General features: G+C 45.0%; 1 protein-coding gene across 1 annotated transcript in view; it reads left to right on the top strand.

Annotated features, from left to right (window-relative positions):
• The window catches only part of PTCHD1 (patched domain containing 1), a 50,937-nt gene extending 29,720 nt beyond the window's left edge, over positions 1-21,217 (top strand). The window contains exons 2-3 of the mRNA XM_087829323.1: positions 7,187-7,847; positions 19,341-21,217. Coding sequence (XP_087685449.1) covers positions 7,187-7,847; positions 19,341-20,995 — 2,316 coding nt within the window. The 3' untranslated portion in view covers positions 20,996-21,217. The remainder of the gene's footprint in view (positions 1-7,186; positions 7,848-19,340) is intronic.
• The last annotated feature ends 461 nt before the right edge of the window (positions 21,218-21,678 follow it).

Raw genomic sequence — 21,678 nt, 5'->3', positions numbered from 1 at the left:
TTGGTTAATGAAGTTATATAAATTTCAGTTGCACAATTCTCTAACACATCATCTGCATACTGCCTTGTGCTCACCACCCCAAGTCAAATCTCCTTCCATCACTGTTTATCCCCCTTCCCCCTCTTCTACCTGCCCCACCCCCTTTCCCTCTGGCAATCCTCATACTGTTGTCTGTGTCTATGAGTTGGGTTGGGGTTTTTTGCTTAATCCCTTCACCTTTTTCACCCACCCCCTTATATGTGGAATCTAATGAACAAAATAAACTAACAAACAAAATAGAAACAGACTCATAAATTGGCATCCTGTTTTTTCCTGTCCCTTGCATAGTTATTTGTGGTTTCCTGACCAAATCTTAAAACAGCTGTTCCCTGTTCCCTAGGCATTTGGCTCCTTGGGACTCCTCTTTGCCTCTTGGCCAATCAGCTCTAACATTCTCCCATTCCCGAGAGCATCTTGTCCTCAATATCCATCAAAACATGACCCACAAACTTGCTCAACCAGTTTAAGCTTGACCATGAAAGTCAAGTGAGAACAGGATGGAAAAATAACCACTGTAATAAAAAAGTTTAACTTCACAGATTTCCAGAGGTCTTCAACACATCAAGGAACGTTTTCTGTACTCAAAACAAGTGCAGTTGTCTCCCAGATGATGGGGAGAAAAGAGAGTATTGGACCTGTGGTTCATTGTGTTCCTCCCCATCCAGACCCACCGAGAATCAGGCAGAAGTTGCAATGAGATATCACCGTTGCCTTTTCCTTCATCGCTGCTATTTTGTGTTTCTAAAATCTCAGATGGATTTGTTTCAGATCCAAAGCAGCTTTGTTTTTTCAGCCAAGGCTGCAAAGACTAAACAGCTTGTTTTGGGGAATTACAGTGTGGGGCTCTCTTGGTTGCTTCTTAGTGTCAACAGCCATGAAAAGAGTGTTTACCCCCTGGTAAGGCAAGGAGAAAAACAAACATCCCACTCTCCCAGACCTGCACTGGCACTACCTATTGACAGAAGTCCCCATTTGTCTTTTGTCACTGCGGCAGGTCAGCATGACACTAGGCACGCAGGTAGAGAAGACACGTGTGGATAGAGAGTCACTTGTTTGGCTATATCCACAGCTTAAATTTCGTGTCCTCCGAACATGTAATGTTTCAAAGGCAGAATGATATTTCTGTTCACTTATTAAGGGTTGACTAACTTGCTCTTGGCTGTACTACAAATGAATCACGGTAACAATTCCCAACTCGCAACTTCTGGTGTTCTGATGTAATGCATTTCTATTAAAAGAAGGGGAAAGAGAGTGGGCGAGAGTGAGATCATGCAGAGACGGAACAGAACACCCAGGCAGCTAGTGTAACTGCTGAACTTCAGGGACCAGATCCGTCCACTTGGAGGGGATTTCTTGGGTGCTGGATGAGGGTACCTTGTCAGTTGGTTCCTACGCATTTACAGTTGCGGAATATAAGACCCAGCTCGAGACCTGGAATTTCGAGGGACTCGGTGAAGAAGACATTTCATTCGGGGGTGAAAACCAGATATTCCTTGAAAGCATTTTTAAGCAATTTTGATTGTGTCACTTGGAAGGTAATATTAGGGGGCACATGATAGAGGTTAGAAAGGCAAACCAACAACCTCCCTTCTGAAGTTGTTTTCCTGTTCTGCAGCGGATTTGGGAGCAGCAGAAGGAAGGAGTGGGCAGGCGAGACGAGGACGGGAAGGCAGCCTAGAAAGGTGGTGTCATCAGACGCTGCCCCCAGGGAACCCCCGCCTCCTCCGAGTCTCTCCTCCTGGGTGAGGTTGCTGGGGGCCAGCTCGATGCGGTAATTGTCCTGCCTGGCAGAGTGGCCTTCCCGCCTTCCCTCTTCCCCTTTGCAACTAGAAGCAAATACAAAAAAGAGCCGAAAGGTACTGTAAAAGATCCTCGGAGCCCACAGGTATTTTTCCTATGTTATCGCCTCTCCGGAGCAGACACTGCCTCCCTCCCGGAGCCCTTCTGCACTCTCCTCCACAAGGTGCCCTGCTGTCTTCTGAGGAAGATCTGAGTGTGCCAAGGAGAGGCAGAGAGGAAATTAGACTCTGGCCTGTCGTGACCAGCAGCCCACACTGGCTCTGTCCCAGGCCCTGGCAGAAGGGGATTAGAAGAGCCAGTGCCTCCCAGAACGGGAAATCACTCGTGGAAGTGAATCTCCACCCCCACCCCCCAGCAACCCTATCCTTCCCTAGCCTGTCGTTTTCTTTCTGGGTTTCATCTCCTATGAGCTCTGTCATTGACCTAAAAAGAACTTCAGTGTGTTGTAAAAGCATACTTCCAGTAGCTATAATGACTCTCAAATTGATATTGATGAAGTTCACTTTCTCTCGCCCAGGATCTGCTTGTACAGTTTGTGGATGTCACTCAGCTTAGAATTGTGTTGTGTCTGATCCGAAAGGATCTGTGCATAAGATTAGCTGGACCCACCTCCTTTTTGACTGAAAAATCCGAGACCTAAAGGAGTAGAGTGACATTCCTAGGGTCTCTGACACTCCTTCCTAAGTAGCAGAGGCCAGACTGAAAGCCAAAACTTCTCATTACTGGATTCCATTGTGCCTGTGGCCCCTTTTTCTTGGTAAGTCCCTGGGAAAAGCTTTATTCAGCAGCTACAGAGGCTGGATGGGGAATTAAAGAAGTCAGTAAGCTCAAACCCCATTCCCTTCATCACCTGTTAATATCGCCATGTAATGCTGCTGTCTAAAGATGAAGTTTGGTGTTTGGGGTTCTTTCTGGTCTCTCTTAATGGACCCCAGATCCTCAAGTGTGGCCGATCCACAGCTCAGTTATATGCACAGCCAATCATTTGAACCAGGTGGGTTGACAATTCTTCATTCTTCCCCAAGTCTTCTTCATCCAATAAGCTCTAAAGCTTTGCTGGTCTGTGGCTCAATGTCCCACTGTGGAGTAAGGCCTAATTGAGAATCCTGCATCTGCCCTTTCCTTACTAGGTCATCTGAGGTGAGTTCTCGGCATTCTCTAGGCCTCAATTGCTCCAGCTATAAAATGGGAACAATGATTTAAGCATTTCTATAGGGTCTTGTCTTGAGTAAATTTTTAAAACTGCATAGAAAGTACTTAGCAGACTAGTTACTATTACTGTCATCATTCTGAACCTGAAGGGTGACAAGAGCAAAGAAGCTAACAATGTAAACAGTGCGTTCAGAGCCTTAGAATGAATCTCAATTTAACATTCGGTTCTGACCTCTTTGGCAGCAGATACAACACTATTAAAAAAAATATTGCGGCCCAGCCAGGCGTGGCTCAGTGGTTGAGCATTGACCTAGGATCCAGGAGATCACGGTTTGATTCTAAGTCAGGGCACATGCCCGGGTTGCGGGCTCGATCCCCAGCAGGGGGCATGCAGGAGGCAGCCGATCAATGACGACTCTCTCATCAATGATGACTCTCTCTCTCTCTCTCCCCCCCTCTCCCTTCCTCTCTCTGAAATCAATAAAGATATATATTAAAATACATATGTGTATATATATATATGTACATATATATATACATATATATATATATATATATATATAGTGATCGGGATTGACAGTGGATTAGTACAGGACACTTGGTTGTCTGCTTTTAGGATGTTCCCTTTGTTTTGGACATTGTATATCTTAGGTGAGGTTCCATGTGTTGAGTGTGATGTGAGCAGCCTAAACTCAGGGAAGTTATCCGATTATTGACAACACAGTAGATTTGGTGATAACTTATTGAATGTGTTGACTGAATTCAAAATCTATACATAGTTACAGAAACATGGATTATATGTCGATTCACATGGCAGAGTGAGGCTCTATGAAGGGTCAGGACTATTACTTTGTGTCGTTTCCCTCCCCGCCCCCCGTCTTCTTTTCTGAGAAGAGGGTCTCTTATCTAGCCCAATAACAAGCTCGTGTGGATTGAGACTGTCCATTTTGTGGACTACGGTGTCTTGGTCATGCTTTGATGTTTTCCTGTCTCTCTTTCCCCCTTCTGCCCCCAAAAGCAAAGATTAATTTAAATGCAAAGATGACGTCACCGTAAGTTAACTTGTCAACATTTTGACTTTCTTTTTCAGTGCAGAAATTAAAAGTAAGTATAAAGCAAAAAAAATCATAACTTTGATCTCCAGCTTCCTTTTCCCCCTGTGGATGTATCTAAGAACACCTACTAATGCATCTGCTGTCTCCTTTACAGAAGTAAATCAGGGCATTTTAAAACCCTATACGGTAGATGTCCAGGTAGCATGTGCAGTGTGTCTGCCCGTGGCCATGTGGACAGCCAGGAGTAGACTGCATGTGTACTTAGATCCAAAGATCAGAACTGAATGGTTTCAGAAGTCCCAGAAGGGAGTCATAATTCTCCTTTCCCATGCCTTGTATTATTTCTCACCTCTTATCCCATAGACTCTCGCTGCCAGGTGGGTGGCCTCAGCCAACACCCCCTTCTCTGGCTGCTTTGTCACTCAGCATCTCCATGCCACTCAGAAGCAAAAGTGACATATGTTCTACCCACCTCTCCATCAGAAATTCAAAGCAGCTGCACCTCACAGCAGCTGTGGTACTAAGAGTTAACAAACCTTCCCTGCCAAACTTCAGTAAGTTCTCCTTGCCCAAGCCTCCCTCCTATGATTTTGTGGTACAGGGGTTAACAAGGTGTCTGCTTCCTTTGGTCAGTGGTCCCGGGGGTCATAGCAGTAGATCAACAGAGTTGGCAGATCATTAGATAGTTTAGAACTCCCCACGCAGCAGGGCGGCATGGCCACCTTACAGAATGGATGGAAAATATCCCCTTGCTATAATTGGGTTCAGCCCTGTGGCTTAACACCATCTTATTTGGCAATCTTTTTCTCTTGACATATTTAGTAATCACTCTAAGAAAGATTTATTAGACTGTTCATGGGAACAAACAATGCATTAAATATTACACATATGCATGCTTTCAATACCACTCCTTTTCTAGCCTATTCCAAACCTTTCCCCAAGTCTTCCTTTTAACTCTTATCAAAACTCTCCCTTGTCTTTAAATTCCTCTTGGTTCTTGTCTCCTCCAAAATAACCTTTTATATTTTGGAATGTTTTTGTAGCTACGAGTTCTTTTAATCAAAATTCACTGGGCCACGCTTAGAGAGGAATAGATGGAAACACGCTCTCACAGCTTAAACCCACTGAAGACCTTTTGCCCGTCATTAATCTCAAACCAAAAACTCAGCATACGGCTAAGAGTTTTGTACAGATAGGCTCTTGGGTATCTCTGGGAGACAGAGAGAGACAGAGACAAGGAATGAACTCCAAATATTTCAGCCAGTGCGTTGTTTCCTGAACCTGAGAGTTGGTACCCCCGAGGAGATGTGGGGGATGGGCACCGAAAATCAGGATTAACAACTTGCGCTCTGCGCTAACGAAAGGACTTTGACAGCTGCTACCCCTCGGACATTTTCAAAAAGCATAATAAATATCCCACCCACCCTGGCACATGCACAGCAAAATGTCTTAGCAAATAACCCATCTAGAACAGATTTCAGAGAAAATCTATCAGGGTCATGGAGATGCTCAGAAGGTTAGGAGTTATAGTGGCGTAGCCGCAGTATGGCAACTCTGGGCGTTACTCCCTTTACATGTGAAATGCTCTTCTTCAGTCATCAGAAAGGCAGTAATGGCTGTCCCTGCTCTTGGGACAGCCCACGCAGTGCTAGGCACCGTCCTTTACCTAACACTCAGCGACACATCTACCACTGGCCACAATTCAGACAGAAGGCCTTACTTTCTCACCTTAGATGGTAGATTACACATAGTCCTATACGTCTGAACTTGAGCACCTGTGAATTATTTTTTCCATTGATTTTTAGAGAGAGAGTGCAAGGGAGGGAAGAGGGGGCAGAGACAGAGAAAGAGAGAGACACATCAATTGGTTGCCTCCCACACACACCCCAACCAGAACCGGGGATGCAAACTGTGACCCTTTGGTCCGCAGGCCGACGGTCTAACCCCTGAGACAAACCAGCTAGGGCATGATTTTTTTAGGGGTGGGGCAGCGAAAGCACAAATTCAGGAATTAGTTGCTAGCAAGAACCTTCATTCACCTGCTGATATTGCCTCTAAAGGTATATTGTGAGGGCCCAGGACACAGGTTCTGGAGCCAGACTGCATGATATAGCTCAGCTCACTCTCTCTTACTGTGTTTGTGAACTTGGGCACTTGGGCAAGTGACTTGGCTTCTCTATGTCTCAGTTTTCTCACATATAAAATGAGGCTAGGACCTGTTCTTCAGAGTTTCTTATAAGGATTAAATGAAATAGTCTGTCTAAAGGGCCTAGAACTCTGGCCGGCATGTCGTAGGGGCTGTTAAATGAGTGTCTGTATGCCCATGCACACTTTGATCGCAGGCGTACAGACCTGGGCATGGCAAACATCACTGAGGGCGAGGTGTACGGAATGAATCCACTGTGCTCCCTTAGCACGATTCCCATGGATCCCAGCCAGGCTCTTGCAGTTATAGCTCCCTTCCCATATAAGCAGACAAGGAAAGTCAGAGAATACGAGGGCCCTCAAGGTGAACCTCTTGTCTCTTACGGCACAGAGTGATTAAATTGGATGCAGAAATTGCTCAGCTGCCCTACAAATCAGCAGCAAGGGCGGGGCCTGCAGAGGACCGCTGCACCTGGACTGCACCTTAGTTCACTTGTTACTTGACATTTTGCAGACAGAGCAACTGATTGCTGGACCTCTGGAAGATTTTCAGACATTTATAGACCAATTGAGTCCCAGATAAAGAACAGGACTTATGGAAATAATGTTGGCACTTGAACCCAGCACTTTTCCAACTCTAGCTATATCAGAATCTCCTTGTGAGAACACAGATGTCTCGGCCCCACCCCAGAGATTCTGGTTTACCCGGTCTGAGGTGGGGCTTGAGAATTTCCATTTCTGGCAAGTTCCCAGGTTGTGCTGACGCTGCTGGTCCAGGGACCACACCATAAAAACCACTAGTTAAATGTGTGTTTTGCATCCTTACTACCTATTTCTCATGTAAGGTTATAACATTTAATTTGAACCCTTTAGCTTAGAGATGGCATGAGTGACTCCCCACCCCCCAGAATGCCACATTTGAATCCACAGGGCTAATGCCACGCTTTAATGTGTATTTTGGTAATAAACACTGACTTTCATTTTTTCCCCCATAGTTGCATGCTGCTGTGACCAAGATCCAGGTTCCCAGACCTGGTTTCAATTACACGTTCGCCCACATATGTGTCCTGAATAACGATAAGACTTGCATCGTGGATGACATAGTGCATGTTCTGGAGGAGCTAAAGAATGCTCGGGCCACCAACCGGACCAATTTTGCTATCACATACCCGATCACTCACTTAAAGAACGGGAGGGCCGTGTACAACGGGCACCAGCTTGGAGGTGTCACCGTGCACAGCAAGGATCGGGTGAAATCCGCAGAGGCCGTCCAGCTCACCTACTACCTGCAGTCAGTCAACAGTCTCAATGACATGGTGGCTGAGAGGTGGGAGTCCAGCTTCTGCGACACTGTCCGACTATTCCAGAAAAACAACAGCAAAATCAAAATGTACCCTTACACGTCCTCCTCACTGAGGGAAGACTTCCAGAAGACCAGCCGAGTGTCAGAACGTTACCTGGTCACCAGCCTGATCCTGGTGGTCACCATGGCCATCCTCTGCTGCTCTATGCAGGACTGCGTCCGCAGCAAACCCTGGCTAGGCCTACTCGGCTTGGTGACCATAACCCTGGCCACTCTCACCGCGGCCGGGATCATCAATCTTACTGGTGGGAAATACAATTCCACCTTCCTGGGAGTCCCCTTCGTCATGCTAGGTAATTACTTTTCTTGTTCCCCCTGCTGGTAACGGTGACTGGGTTTCCAAGAGGCAAAGAGTAGCCATCTAACGCCTTGGTTTCATTTTGAGTGTCTTCCTTTTGCTTAGAAGTCCTGGGACCAGTCATATAAAGTGCTGGTGGTCAGCAGGAAGCAACCTTATCTGGTAAATGTGCCAGAAGTCCCAGCCCTGGTTCTCCATTAAGTAGCTGTGTGGCATTTAGCAGATATTAATCTTCTGTGTGCTGTCGCGTCTTAGGTTGAGCATCCCCAGAAACAGACCCCGAGACAGGGATTTAGATACAAGTAGCTTATTAGGAAGGGAGGTGAGCCCTGGAAGCCCCAGTGTGGGAATGAGAACCTGCGGCAGAGAAGGAAGACAGTTCAGGGCCTGTTAATGAGCAGGTGACTGCTGCGGCACCTGGGGCTCAATCCCCCTGGGGGCGTTGGGAGGCCTCCTTCAGGAGCAAGGAAGCTGGAAACTGGGCTGGGTACCCAGAAGCCCTACGTATGACTCATTGAGGGCTCTCCCCAGGGTCGCTAGCACCCCAGCACCTCCCAGGAAGACTCAGCACATATTCCTGCAGCTGGAGAAATCCCTCCGGTTATGGTATTTGCAGTAAGAAGCCTCCAGTGAGCTCCAGAGTGGTGCCCAGGAGGGCACGCACAGGGGTTGAGCACTGACAGTGTCTGCTACCCTCAGTTTCCCCATCCTCTAGATAGAGTGGATGTGAACATCACACCAAAGGACACAAGTCAGTGTACAAGAACTTTCAAAGCAACAGGTGAGACATAAATAGAAGGAAACTTTTCCTGTCCTTGCTGTGAACTCAGGAGAATGTTTTAAAACGGTGGCGTGAGAATCCCACTACATTCTCTCTTGGGGGCGGCAGGAATTTCCTGAGAGCGATAATGCTCGAAACAAAGGCACAGTGGTCATAACGTGGCACCAGTTACCCTGTCCGTTTGGTCCTGAAGATGGCATGCCGGCAAGCCTGCTGGCAGGATTCACAGTTAGCTTTCCCCCTTTTCTCTGGCAACTTCTCATCAATTCCTTTAGCGAAATTAAAATGTCGTTGCGAGTCAGATACTGGCGTGGCAAGTGAAGTGGCAGTTTTCGTGGACTGAGAAATAAGTAGGGTGGGGTTCGTTACTGTGCTTAGGCGCTGCTAGGGGTAGCGGGAAAGAAAAGAAAAGAAAAGAACTTCCCGGGAAATCTCGGCTGCCTTCTGGTTAAAGTGATCGGAGGGGCCGCAGGGTTGCGGGCCGTGGAAAGACCTGGCCCTCCGCGCCCCGGGGCCTGCGGGAACCTAGGGAACTTAGGCCGGGCCGGAGAGACGCGGAGCCCCTGCGGGAAGCGGGGCAGTGCAGACCCGCCCGCCGGCCCGCAGGGCTGCGCCTCCGACTCAGTCTGCTGGGGAGGCAGCTTAATCGGCCTCGTAGAGTAAGCCCCGGACGTGCGGGTCGATGGTGGAACACAGGGCCGTTCCTATAAGGCCTGGGTATTCGGAGCTTCCAGAGGCTTGAGTCAGGGTTTAAATTAAGATGTTTTGCTCATGATTAGTCACAGGCTTGGGCTTCTTCTTTTTTCTTTCAGCTTTTCATTTTAAAAATAGTGGTTTTTGTTAGGATTGTTTCTGCGGTGGGGGGACGGGGGTGGAGATAAACAGGAGTAAGAAAAGGGTGGGGAACTGAAGGGAGACAGTAAGGTTCTTAAGGTGAAGAATAAAGGACGTGAGAGCTAGAAAAAGGGCTATTGTCCCTGGTTTTGTGACACTCTAGCTAGTGACCAGTGAGTTCAAAGTATGACACGATATTTAAAACTCCCAAACCTGACTATTTAGTCAGGGGTGCTGACCTCTTTTCTTTTAGATTGTCAAATAAAAAAATGACAACAGCCAACACACACACACACACACAGGTTCCCTAAAAAGTAATTGCACTAAAATAAAATTACTTATAATAAAATGTTTAGCTCTTCTTAATATTAATTTTCAAGGAAAATAAAATAGTAATATTCAAAACTTCATCAAGTTAATTTCACTAAAAAGCTATTTCACTAAGTAAGATGAAATTAAATATTTAAAACGTCTTTAATTTTATTAAGCAAAAGAAATTCAATATTGACAATTTCTTGAAACTTCTTTTTGTACTTTTTAGAGAGGTTTTAAATATTGAAAGTAAAAGACAAAACAGAAAGGACTATACCAGATAGTACTGGGGCAGAGAGGGGTGTAAGAGATGGAAAGATGCTATTAACAGGGGGGTGTCTTTAAAAACTAAATCCAGAAATAGTAGTGTCACAACCCTGCAGAGACTGAGTATCACCGAACTCGACGTCCGAGTTCAATTCAGAAAAATCTGGCCTTTGCAGTGAAAGAGACCAAGTGCTGCAGGTGCCCAATACTCCCTTGTTTGCAATTTGTGAGGAATGTTACAGGCATTGATTTGATGGCAGTTTTCCCTGCTGACAGTCAGTATGCAACCTTTCTGTACATTTTCAGTCCAAAGAGATCTCAAATTACTTAGTCACAACATGAAAGGAAGCTCCGAGTTTTAGCAGCTAAGGCCCATTTGCAATAAATACTTTGCACCATGTAATGGGTGCTTAATGTGCTTATAAAGCCAACAGTGCCTGGATTTGGGATGGTTGCTGCCCATCTGTTTCTCAGATAAACTCTTTGTTCTCAGAGTCTGACGGTCAAATAAACTGTAAGCAATAGCACATTTGAAAATGTTGCATTCAGGGCCAGGGTCATCTGGTTTTTTGATGATCAGTCCTAAAATGCCAATAAATATTTCAAATGACCAAGGAGAAGGACAGTGCTAAGGGGTTTGTACTGAGTCAATAAACTGTCTGGCTTTTTTAATTGCTGGCTTATAACACAAAATGAGCATGCTTAACCTAAGCAGATTTAAGCAAAACTTCTTGATTTTTTTTATGTTACCTAAATAAAATATCAAATAAAAATTTTAAAATATATGGCCTCATTTAGAAGGAAAAGTATCTTAGAAAAAGTCTCTAACACAGACATTTCCTTAGCTGACAATAGGTCTACAATGTGACAAACACTATAGATTTTAAATTCAAGAAACTAAACACCCTCAGTGTGATGCCGGTCACATAAGGCCAGGCCCAGCCAAATGCCAACATGGCAGTAAACTTAGAATGGAAAATTTTAAGACCACGTGTGTCAAGCAGTATTAACCTGACAAAATTCCAGAATAGGAAAGAATTTGGATAAACTCTGAGAGTTCACCATAATGGGATGTGACTGTGTGTTTCTAGCCAAGACGGTACGTGACATCTCTGGCAATAAGAATATATCCTACACAGATGAATCATTTTGGCAATGATGTCAGCAGAGATACATCATGATTTGGGATGGTTTTAATCAGCAGCACTCATATTAGACAATCCCACTTCTGGCAAAACCCCCTGTCCATATGAGTCAGATCAGTTTATTTACAGCTGAAATCCTTAAAGGTATTATCCATGCCCATTGACATTTTTTAGTTACTATACTTTGGAGAGGAGTTTATTTCATCCATACCCCACATGCATAAAGTAATGGCCTCTAATTCCAAGCTATTTGATATCAGGTATTGAGATATTTGTGCTGCCATTTGAAATCATTTTGACCCATTGTGGAATTTCCTTTTAAAGGGTGGTGACTTACACCACCTTCCTACAGTTGTGTGCGAGTTAAGAAACTGGCATCGGTTTTGTACACGCGAGCTCTCCTTACAGGCTTAACCCTTCCGCAGCCTTGCTGATCAGACACAAATGAGGCCTGGCCGGGAATGCTGGTGAGTGCAGAGGGAAAGGAAGGAGGGTTTTCTTCTTTCTTCATCTGGAAGGTTTGTTGCTCGCGCATATGCTGACCAGCTGAAAGGGGGGGATTGAAGTTGTGGCAAAAGGTAGTTTGGATATTAGTTTATATGTGGTGATCTCATTTATAAGGGTTGCTTTGCATTTATCAAGATGCAAGAGTCGTGAGGATCAGATGAGACAAAAAATCGCCTTCAAGAAAGATATTGTTCAAGTCCTTTCAGGTGTCTGGGACTTTGAGGAGGTCAGATGCCAGATCTTCTTCCTTCTGAATTATCCAGCCAGGCTACTCACGTTCAAGGATGGGAAAGGAAGCAAGGAGGTGATAAAGTGCGAGGTGGGAAAGAATTGCGGGGATGTTTGGCTTCTTTCAGACAGACATTCTAAGATTGCCTGTATTCAACAGAAACTAGGAGATCAGGTTCAGTTCTCCAAGAATTTGTTGTCATTGATGCCCCCTGGAATATGCTGTAGTCTATGGAGCTCGGGCTTATAAAGGGGTAAAAGTTCTTGTGCAAGAAATGTAGCTGTAAATGAGGATTGCAACTCAGTTATTTTCGCTCTTAAGCTTAAGCAAACCTGAAAGGTTTTGCTTTCTTGACTAGTATTCCGATATATTTCTAAAGTCATGGAAAACATTGGGGAAGGGGCAGGAATCAGCCAGTGTAAACTAATAAAGTCTAAACCATATGAAATTGCCAATAGTCAACCATTTTTTACCTAAAAATTGATACCTATATCCGACCATTTTTGAACTACAAAGCAGTAATTTCTTATGGTTCAACCTAAGCATTATTGTAGAAGTCCATTGTTGCAATACTATGACAATCCACATGATGAAACAGAAGTATATTACAGGGTAGTGGAAATACTCTGCTTAGATATAAATCACAAATAGGTTTGGTAGATTTTAAGAAAAAACTGGTTTATAGAGGTTTTGTTGTTCCCATTTTTGTTTACATCCGATTTGAAATATGAGTAATTCCATACAATATTTTCAAAGTTTTTTTCCTGAAAATCTTATTTGTAATGATCTGTGGTCATTGTGGGGCTAATTTATGAAGAGATTGTGTAATCTAGTTTTGTGGATGGTTCTCAGCCTCTTATTTTTAAGTTGGTGAGCTAGAGCAAAATACATTTTACTGTTCTATCCTTAACCATAAAGGAAGCCAAGACCAGGACTGGGGTTGCAGGTCGAGGAAGGCAGAGTTCAGTTATGTCGAAGAATGCAAGAGCACCTCCTTTTTCACCCAGACCTCCTTGGGTACTCTGGGTGCTCTGGCCGCCTACTTTAGGGCATGGGGGTGGCAGATTCCAAAAGGTCAGCAGCAGGACACATCAGCACCCTGAGCTGGTAAAAATTAAAGCGCGAAGAGAAACGCCTAGTTTGGTGTTGTATTTGGACTAACAGAAAGTCACTGCTGGGCTGGGAAGCCTTGACCAGACGCGTCTACAGGAGTTCACTCCACTCGGAGATTCATAGTCACTGTTAAGGAAGCCCCGCGTTTCATGGAGGCTACTGCACCAGGCAAGAGCCCAAAGGTGGATGGAACCTAAGAGAGGGATTCTAGCCCCTTCTCAGCCTGCTCTTCATGGGTGTGGGGGTGTATAATCTGGGTGTATCATATATGTTATATATCACATTAGCTATATTAGATATCATATGCAATATGACATATTACGCAATAAGTTCATGTGTGTATATAGATGTATTTTATGTGTTTATAACTTATATTACGTAGTGTACATGGTTTGAATGTTTGAATATAAATACTATATATTTACCTATATATTATATAGTATATATTCACACATTTTATATGTAAATATATAAAATATGTTTGAATAAGATAAGCCATAATACATATATTTATATATTACATTTGTCTTCTACATGAAAACATATTACACAGTGACCATAGCATATATTATGGGCCACATTTGCACACACTCAGTATCTAAATACCTTGTCTTTAAACAAGGCAGAACTATTAGCACATTCATTTCTTGGACCCGTATGTGCAGCTCCTTAGTGGAGGAAAATCGTTTCCCAGATTAAAACCCAGTTCTGTGATTAGAATGACCGGAATACGACAGGTCTCTGGTAGAAAAAATAACGTGTATTTGTCCTGATGTGAGCATCCGTCTTAACTTAAGCAGAGGAGGCCTTTACTCTCACTCTTAACTGTGAGACGAAACAGGCTGTGATAAGCCAAACAATTCGGCATAGAGAGTAAATGTTTATAACTGGCAAAGTGTAAATGTAACCCAATTAATGGACTTCCCCCTGAAAATAGATGTTACCCAACCCAGACATATCTATACTTTCAATTTCTTCTCAGAAAAACAACAGTCGTAAATCTATGTGGATGTCAGTCAAAGAAAAGCATTTTACAAATACGAGCTACTTAGTAAAGCTCATCTAAGAACAAAAATATGTCTTAAGCGGATTTTGCTCATGCAGTCGTTACACTCTGTGGCTTTTCTGGAAGAATGTAGTGGTTTTCTTTCTGTACATGAAATTTGGCACTGCCCGGACTCCGAATATTACATGTTTAATATCAGGCACTGTCCGCTGATATTAAATGTTTTCGCACTGAAACCGAAAGGTCACCCATCAGCCAGCCAGCCCGTCTCACCTCTTCTTCCCAGCTATTCCTCACTTTGCGGAGGTCAGGGTGAGGAAACCCTGCCCGTATGTAAAGGATCAAGATGTGACAGGTGCCTACAGGAGTCGGTGTCTGGCTGTGGCCGTGTGTGCGGGGAAGGCGGGGAATCTGACCGAGGTCTAAAGAAAAATCCACCTTACCAAGTCCACATGTATGAAACAGATCAGTTTGCCTGTGACTGTTTTGGGTATTGGCAAAACAATACCCAAATCGCCCAGACTGCCCCCTATAGCAAAACCATTACCTACATTTAAAATGTGATTCACTTTCTGGACTACTTTCCAGAAGTATATCTACTGGATAAAGTTAGGTTAACTCTCAGCTATTTGCCGGCGGATTCCTTGCATTAGTGAATTATAAACAACCCTGAAGGCTTTGGTCAGGCCCCAGAAAGGGTCTGGACCAGAGTGAAATTTAACCTAAGTGTTCTTGAGACTCACCCTAAGTGACTGCAGGATTAGGCAGTTGAAATCTTTCCACCGTTAGGGTTACTTATCACCTTTTCTGTTTTTTCTCTGCATTGGCTCCAAACCTGAAAGTTAACTGCACATAAAAGGTATAAAATTCTTTGGAAAAGAAGAAAAAGTATTAGCCTAAATCCTTTAGTATTTGAGTTTACTAGATGACAGTCCCAAAGCCTGCTGCTAATAAAATGTAAAGCGCACTCCTGGCACCCACTGTGCCTGAGCATTGGTGAAGAGCTAGCTCCACCGTCCTTACCCAGGGCCTGGCTGAAAGCCCGCGCTGCCTTCAGAGCGTTCACTCGTGAATAATTAGAACTTGGACCTGTGTGTGTGTCTTGACACATACTGATATGCATGTAACTATACAGACGTGCAATGAAATCAAAAGAGAAACAAATATCTTGAATGTGCTTTTAGAAGGCCAGTGAATTCTTTAAGAGCTGCTTTAGGTTCCGCGTTCGATAGCATCAGTATGTATTGTTTAACAGTTAGTTCCCTTTGGCAACTGGTCAGCCTTAAATACTGCCACTCTAAGAGGGAATGGCCTGGGACATAGGTTAGCTCCTGGCATGCTCGCTATGATTCAGTCTCGAGCCATGGACCTGCCCCTCCGATGGTGAGCCCTGGCTCCCATGACCACCGCAGGGTCTCTGGTCATCAAGGGCTAGACCTGTTGGGAGCTTCCTGTTTAGGTAGCTTCCCACCGCATGAATGCTGCTACCAGGGAGTCCCCATGAACACTGGAGATGGAAAATGGTCCCTTGCCAAAGGGATGCTCTGTGCCAATATCATAGGCCCCTTGGTCAGATGTAATAGGGAAGCTTATAGAGCTCCTACATCATAGAGAAAATTTAATAATTATCAAAGCAGACAGCAATACTTGTGCTTTTAAAGCACCTTTTAAACATGGGGAAGACAATAGCCAAACCTCTGAAAAGTCTCTTCAATCCACAGAGTATCTGTTCACCTACCTCTGTAAGATGTGGCCAGAGTCCTGCTTGCTGGACCCCAGCCCCAAAGTTAGGAGCGTGATGGATGAGGGTGACGCTAAGGAAGCGAGGCAGCTGCCGAGAGAGGAAAGTGGAGAGGAGCGAGCAGAGCCTACCAAAATCTTTCTTCCCTGCCTTTCCTTGATTTCCACTGGCCCACTTTCTGCAGTGGCTATAAAAGACAAGGCCCAGGCTGGCTGGAGGGAAAAGTATGAAGGAGTCTGTCCCTGTGAAACCCACCTACCTCTGGTTTCCTCTTCACTGCTGCCTCATCTCTACTCTCTGTCCCATTCCCTAGACCTAAGGGAAGCTGCTTCAGTAGATCAATGTCCCAGGTGGGTTTGCGCTTAAAAGGATACCCTGGAAGGCCAAAACCAAATGGAATGTGGCTATAATTATGGGCAGAGCAGGCATCCCAGGGTGCAGGGCATTCTTCATGTCCTGAGGCTCAGGGAATATGTCCCCCTTTGAGTACAGGCCAGGAAATGGGGGCCTACAGTTCAGCTCTCCTTTAGGGTAATAGATCCTCTCCAACATCAATACCCAGCTGTGAATGAGGCCTACTGCCAGCTAGGCACTCCAGGCTGTTAATCCCAGGAGGCACCTGCAGCTATGTTGGCACTCACCCTCCCCTGATTGACTGAGCTTCAGCAAGGAGGCCCAGTTATGGTGTGGGCAGCTGTCCCTGAAATCCAAAGAGCTCTTCTAAGACACTGCAAAACTCCAGGTCGGGGTTTAAGGTAAAGGCATCTGTTAGTGAGGTGTGGCTTGACGAACAACAATCCTGGCCTATCAGGAATGGTGGGGGGCAGGCAAGGCCAATGACAACTAGCAACGATCAGTAGAACAGATTCTTTCTCAGGGCCTCCTTTTCGGGCCTCTGTGTCTACATGCACACCCCTGTAGCAAGAGGAACAAAGGAGAGGCATAGTGTCCAAAAGCCCCTAAGAATAAAATCAGAATTCACTCTAGAACTGCCCCAGAACAAAGAGCATATGTGAAAAGAGTTAAGATTCAATAAAAATAAACTGTAGGACAAGGCATTTAAAATGCAGCAATAGAACTCAGGAGACAAGCAAACAACCTACTTCTACCTTTCCTTGAGCTTATTTTCATTCTGGACCCTCAGGCCTCACCCTTTTCACCTAATAGCTCTGTTCAAATATCTTTTCTCAATTAGCTTCTAAGATTATTCAACAGCAAGGTAAGAAATGGATTCTTTTTTTAAAATATGTTTTTATTGATTTCGGAGAGGAAAGGGGAGGGAGAGAGAGAGAAACATTGATGAGGGAGAAACATCAACATCAATCAGCTGCCTCCTGCACGCCCCCTACTGGGGTTTGAGCCCACAACCCCAGGCATGTGCCCTGACCGGGAATCGAACCTTGACCTCCTGGTTCATGGGTTGAGGCTCAACCACTTAGCCACACCGGCCAGGCAAAATGGATTCTTATTGTAGTTTCTAATCAGGGTCAGATAATGTCATTATAAAACATTACACCATTTTTAAGAAAGGTGTGTAAAACAGATTCCATTCAAATTCTACTATATGGATAATTCATATATTTCTATATGCCTCCTTATTTTCTTGCCATGTTTAATGATTGAGTACTAAAGCCCTGTTTTAAAACTTGTTTGTTTCTAACAAGGAAATACTGTAAAAAAGAACACTTCCATTTGCCATTTTCAGTGAAACTCGAAATTGTGTTTTGCCCATCGGAACTTATTCTACACGGCTCTAGATGAAATGATCAATACTGTTTCCCCAGGGTGCAGATGCCTCAGAGATATTAATCTTCCTTTACCTTCATTGTCAAGGGATCTATTACTTTTAACCAAAGGTCGGTTGGTCCTTCCTGACAACACAGTGGAAATAGACTTAACAGCTTTCCCTCCTGAGACTAGATGCTAACTATCTAAAACATAATTAACAACAGGCTGCCAGTCAGTGAGGGCATTTTTTGCTTCATGTATGGAGAGTTTCGGTGCCTCCAATTTAATAGGGGCCACGGAGCTAGTTATCAAATTGACAATTTCGACCTGACCTCTAAAAGTGGCTGTAAAACGATGGCTAGTAAATTAAGACAAATGCCAAATCCCTCTGAGGAAACGGGCCTATGTAATAACTATAAAATGGGGATTCGGGTTTGAGGCCAAGGTTTCACAATAAGGATATAAATACCAGCTTGGGCACGAGGGGAGGGAAGACATGCGCTCAGTTATTGTATACACAACATAACAGTGACTCACTTCACTCAGCATTACGCTTGGCTGGAGATTTTAAATTCCTTTTTAAAAACAAGACTATTGTACCACAGGGTAAAGATTTTATTATCCTCAATAATGGGATTGAATATGCCAAGGCCTAGAAGCAGAAAATTAGATCTGTTGGTGCCAGTGCCAAGACAGGGGTTGTTGAAAGCCATGATGGGTCACTTTGGTGGGCTTTTCAATGTTACAGTTGCCTGGGACGCCAGGGAGGCCCATGGGGCAAGTGTCTGGCTCCAACCAGGAGAGGTGAGAGAAGTCAAGGTAGATCTGGTCTCAGGCAGTAAAATGGAGTCGACATGGGCATTTGCTGAACCTCCGCTATTGCAGCGTTACTGGAATACTAACCCAGGAGGCAAAGGCCTGTGTGGTTAAGGAAGGAGGTTACTGAGCTGGCTCTCTCCCTCAGAGCCATTGCCAAATAGTGTAGAGAAGCCAGAAGAGTCACCACCTGCTTGATTCGTCATCTTTGAATAACAAAAATTGGTCAAACAGATCCCTGCAGATAAAATACAAGCCATAAACCTTCAACGTGAATTTTAATTTTGATCAATTGCCGGGAGAGTTCATATGACTCTCGTTCCTTCTTTCATTTTTCCTGCTCATTCAAACTTGTTCCTACTGTGCTCGCTTCCGTCTGTTTCGCAGATTTATTGCTTCCTGCACTGATACTTAGGGAAGGAAAAATAAAAGAGAATGTGATTTAGGTCCCTGTGAAAGCTCAATTTAAATGCAGTGCCTCTTTCTCCCTAAAGCCCTCCACGTGGCCAGACTTAAATGAGATGAGATATAACTCAGAGCCCTCTGCCCACTGCCTTCCTCCTCGCTGACCTCTAGCCAGACTTGGGATGGCAAGCCACTCAATGAGTGGCCAGGCATCCTCTCTGGAGTGTTCCACCAACCAAGGGAAGCAGACACTCCGCGAGCTACACCAACACCTTAAACTGTCGATGTACACAATCCCCGAGAGACACAGGCACAAGTATACTCAGCTTTCTATAGGCAAAAGTCCGCCCAGCTCTCTTGAGCCAGGAGGGAACGTGAACATCTTAGCTCCTCTAGCTGCCCTTTGGCTCTCCATTAACATCTGTGGTTCACCAAAACACGGCCTCTCTCCCCGCAGAAGTCATTGGCATCTACCGTCACCGGTCCCACTAGGGCTGGTTATGTTGCCCTTGACCCTGTAAGTTGCCCATGACGGAGCCGATTCCTCTCTTTAAAGAGATCAGTCTTTCGAACTTTTCATCTGGTCTTTTTCTGCCCCCCTCAGGTCATGGATTATATGGGACTTTTGAAATGTTGTCCTCCTGGAGGAAAACTAGAGAAGACCAACACGTTAAAGAGAGAACTGCAGAGGTCTATGCCGACTCCATGCTCTCCTTTTCTCTCACCACTGCCATGTACCTGGTCACCTTCGGCATAGGGGCCAGCCCCTTCACAAACATCGAGGCAGCCAGGATCTTCTGCTGCAATTCCTGCATTGCAGTCTTGTTCAACTACCTCTATGTACTCTCGTTTTACGGTTCCAGCCTGGTGTTCACTGGCTACATAGAAAACAATTACCAGCATAGTCTCTTCTGTAGAAAAGTCCCGAAGCCCGACGTGCTGCAGGAGAAGCCCGCATGGTACAGGTTTCTCCTGACGGCCAGGTTCAGCGAGGCCACGAGCGACGGCGACGAAGCGAACACTTACGAGAGTCACCTGTTGGTATGTTTCCTCAAACGCTATTACTGTGACTGGATAACCAACACCTATGTCAAGCCTTTTGTAGTTCTCTTTTACCTTGTTTATATTTCCTTTGCCTTAATGGGCTATCTGCAGGTCAGTGAAGGGTCAGACCTTAGTAACATCGTGGCGACTGCGACGCAAACCATTGAGTACACTACTGCCCAGCAAAAGTACTTCAGCAACTACAGCCCGGTGATCGGCTTCTACATATACGAGTCCATCGAGTACTGGAACGCCAGCGTGCAGGAGGACGTGCTCGAGTACACCAAGGGCTTCGTGCGCATCTCCTGGTTCGAGAGCTACCTGGGCTACCTTCGCAAGCTCAACGTGTCCACTGGCTTGCCCAAGAAAAACTTCACGGACATGCTGAGGAATTCCTTCCTGAGAGCCCCCCAGTTCTCGCATTTCCAAGAGGACATCATCTTCTCGAAGAAGTACAACGACGAGGTTGACGTGGTGGCCTCCAGGATGTTCCTGGTGGCCAAGACCATGGAAACGAACCGCGAAGAACTCTACGACCTCCTGGAGACCCTGAGGAGACTTTCGGTGACCTCCAAGGTGAAGTTCATCGTTTTCAACCCGTCCTTCGTGTACATGGATCGCTACGCCTCCTCTCTGGGCGCCCCCCTGCACAACTCCTGCATCAGTGCTCTGTTCCTGCTCTTTTTCTCCGCATTCCTGGTGGCAGACTCTATGATCAACGTCTGGCTCACGCTGACGGTCGTGTCTGTGGAGTTTGGAGTTGTGGGCTTCATGACATTATGGAAAGTCAAACTAGACTGCATTTCTGTGCTGTGCTTAATTTATGGAATTAACTACACAATTGACAATTGTGCTCCACTCTTATCCACATTTGTTCTGGGCAAGGACCTTACAAGAACTAAATGGGTAAAAAATGCCCTGGAAGTGCACGGGGTAGCTATTTTACAGAGTTACCTCTGCTATATTGTTGGTCTGATTCCTCTCGCAGCTGTGCCTTCAAATCTGACCTGTACACTGTTCAGGTGCTTGTTTTTAATAGCATTTGTCACCTTCTTTCACTGCTTTGCCATTTTACCTGTGATACTGACTTTCCTGCCACCCTCTAAGAAAAAAAGGAAAGAGAAGAAAAATCCTGAACACCAGGAGGAAATTGAGTGTGTAGAAATGGTGGATATTGATAGTACCCGAGTGGTTGACCAAATTACAACAGTGTGAGAGTGTCTGCTTGTTATATTTTCACCCTAGGTCTTACGGAGAGCAATGAGATGTTAAGGAAACAAATTTAAAGTTTTTCCTTCTTTTCTAAGGATAAGAAATGGGCACTGATTGCCCCAAAAAAAAGAGAGTAAAGGACAAGTGGGGGAAATGGGCATTGCATATTTCCAACCTTTGAAACAAAAGGTTGTTATCAGAAAGAATTTACACACACACACACACACACACACACACAGACCCTAGGAGACTTACAGTCTTCTAAACCAAGATCAAATAGAAGAGAGCTTATGAGCAAGCAGAATCCTATTTTATTCACACTGCAGATGTTGCTGGTATTGTGACAAAAACCTACTGATTGAAAGGTCAGCTGCCAAGGCAGAAATAGCTTTAAGCATTGTTCAAACAGTAAGGCTCCCAGAACTTCTGCAGAGCAGTAGCTCCAGGCAGGGTGTGTGTGGTTTGAGGTTTCAGCCGTCTCATCTAGCTCCCCAACACCCCAAGGAGATGCTTGTGAAACTTCTGGCCAGCAAAAGCAAGCCAGAACGTCAGGAGCAGACACATGGTGGAGTGGCCATCACCATGGACTGAAATTCAGTCACCCCTAAATTCACCCAGGTGAGGCAGTTTTGTTGTCTAGAATGAATTGATCATATCCCGCCCCCCCCCATCAATATACTTTTAAC

The sequence above is a fragment of the Miniopterus natalensis genome, chromosome X (assembly GCF_054644295.1).
Source record: "Miniopterus natalensis isolate mMinNat1 chromosome X, mMinNat1.hap1, whole genome shotgun sequence".
Taxonomy (NCBI): domain Eukaryota; kingdom Metazoa; phylum Chordata; class Mammalia; order Chiroptera; family Miniopteridae; genus Miniopterus; species Miniopterus natalensis.
This window is presented reverse-complemented; position numbering and strand designations above follow the sequence as displayed.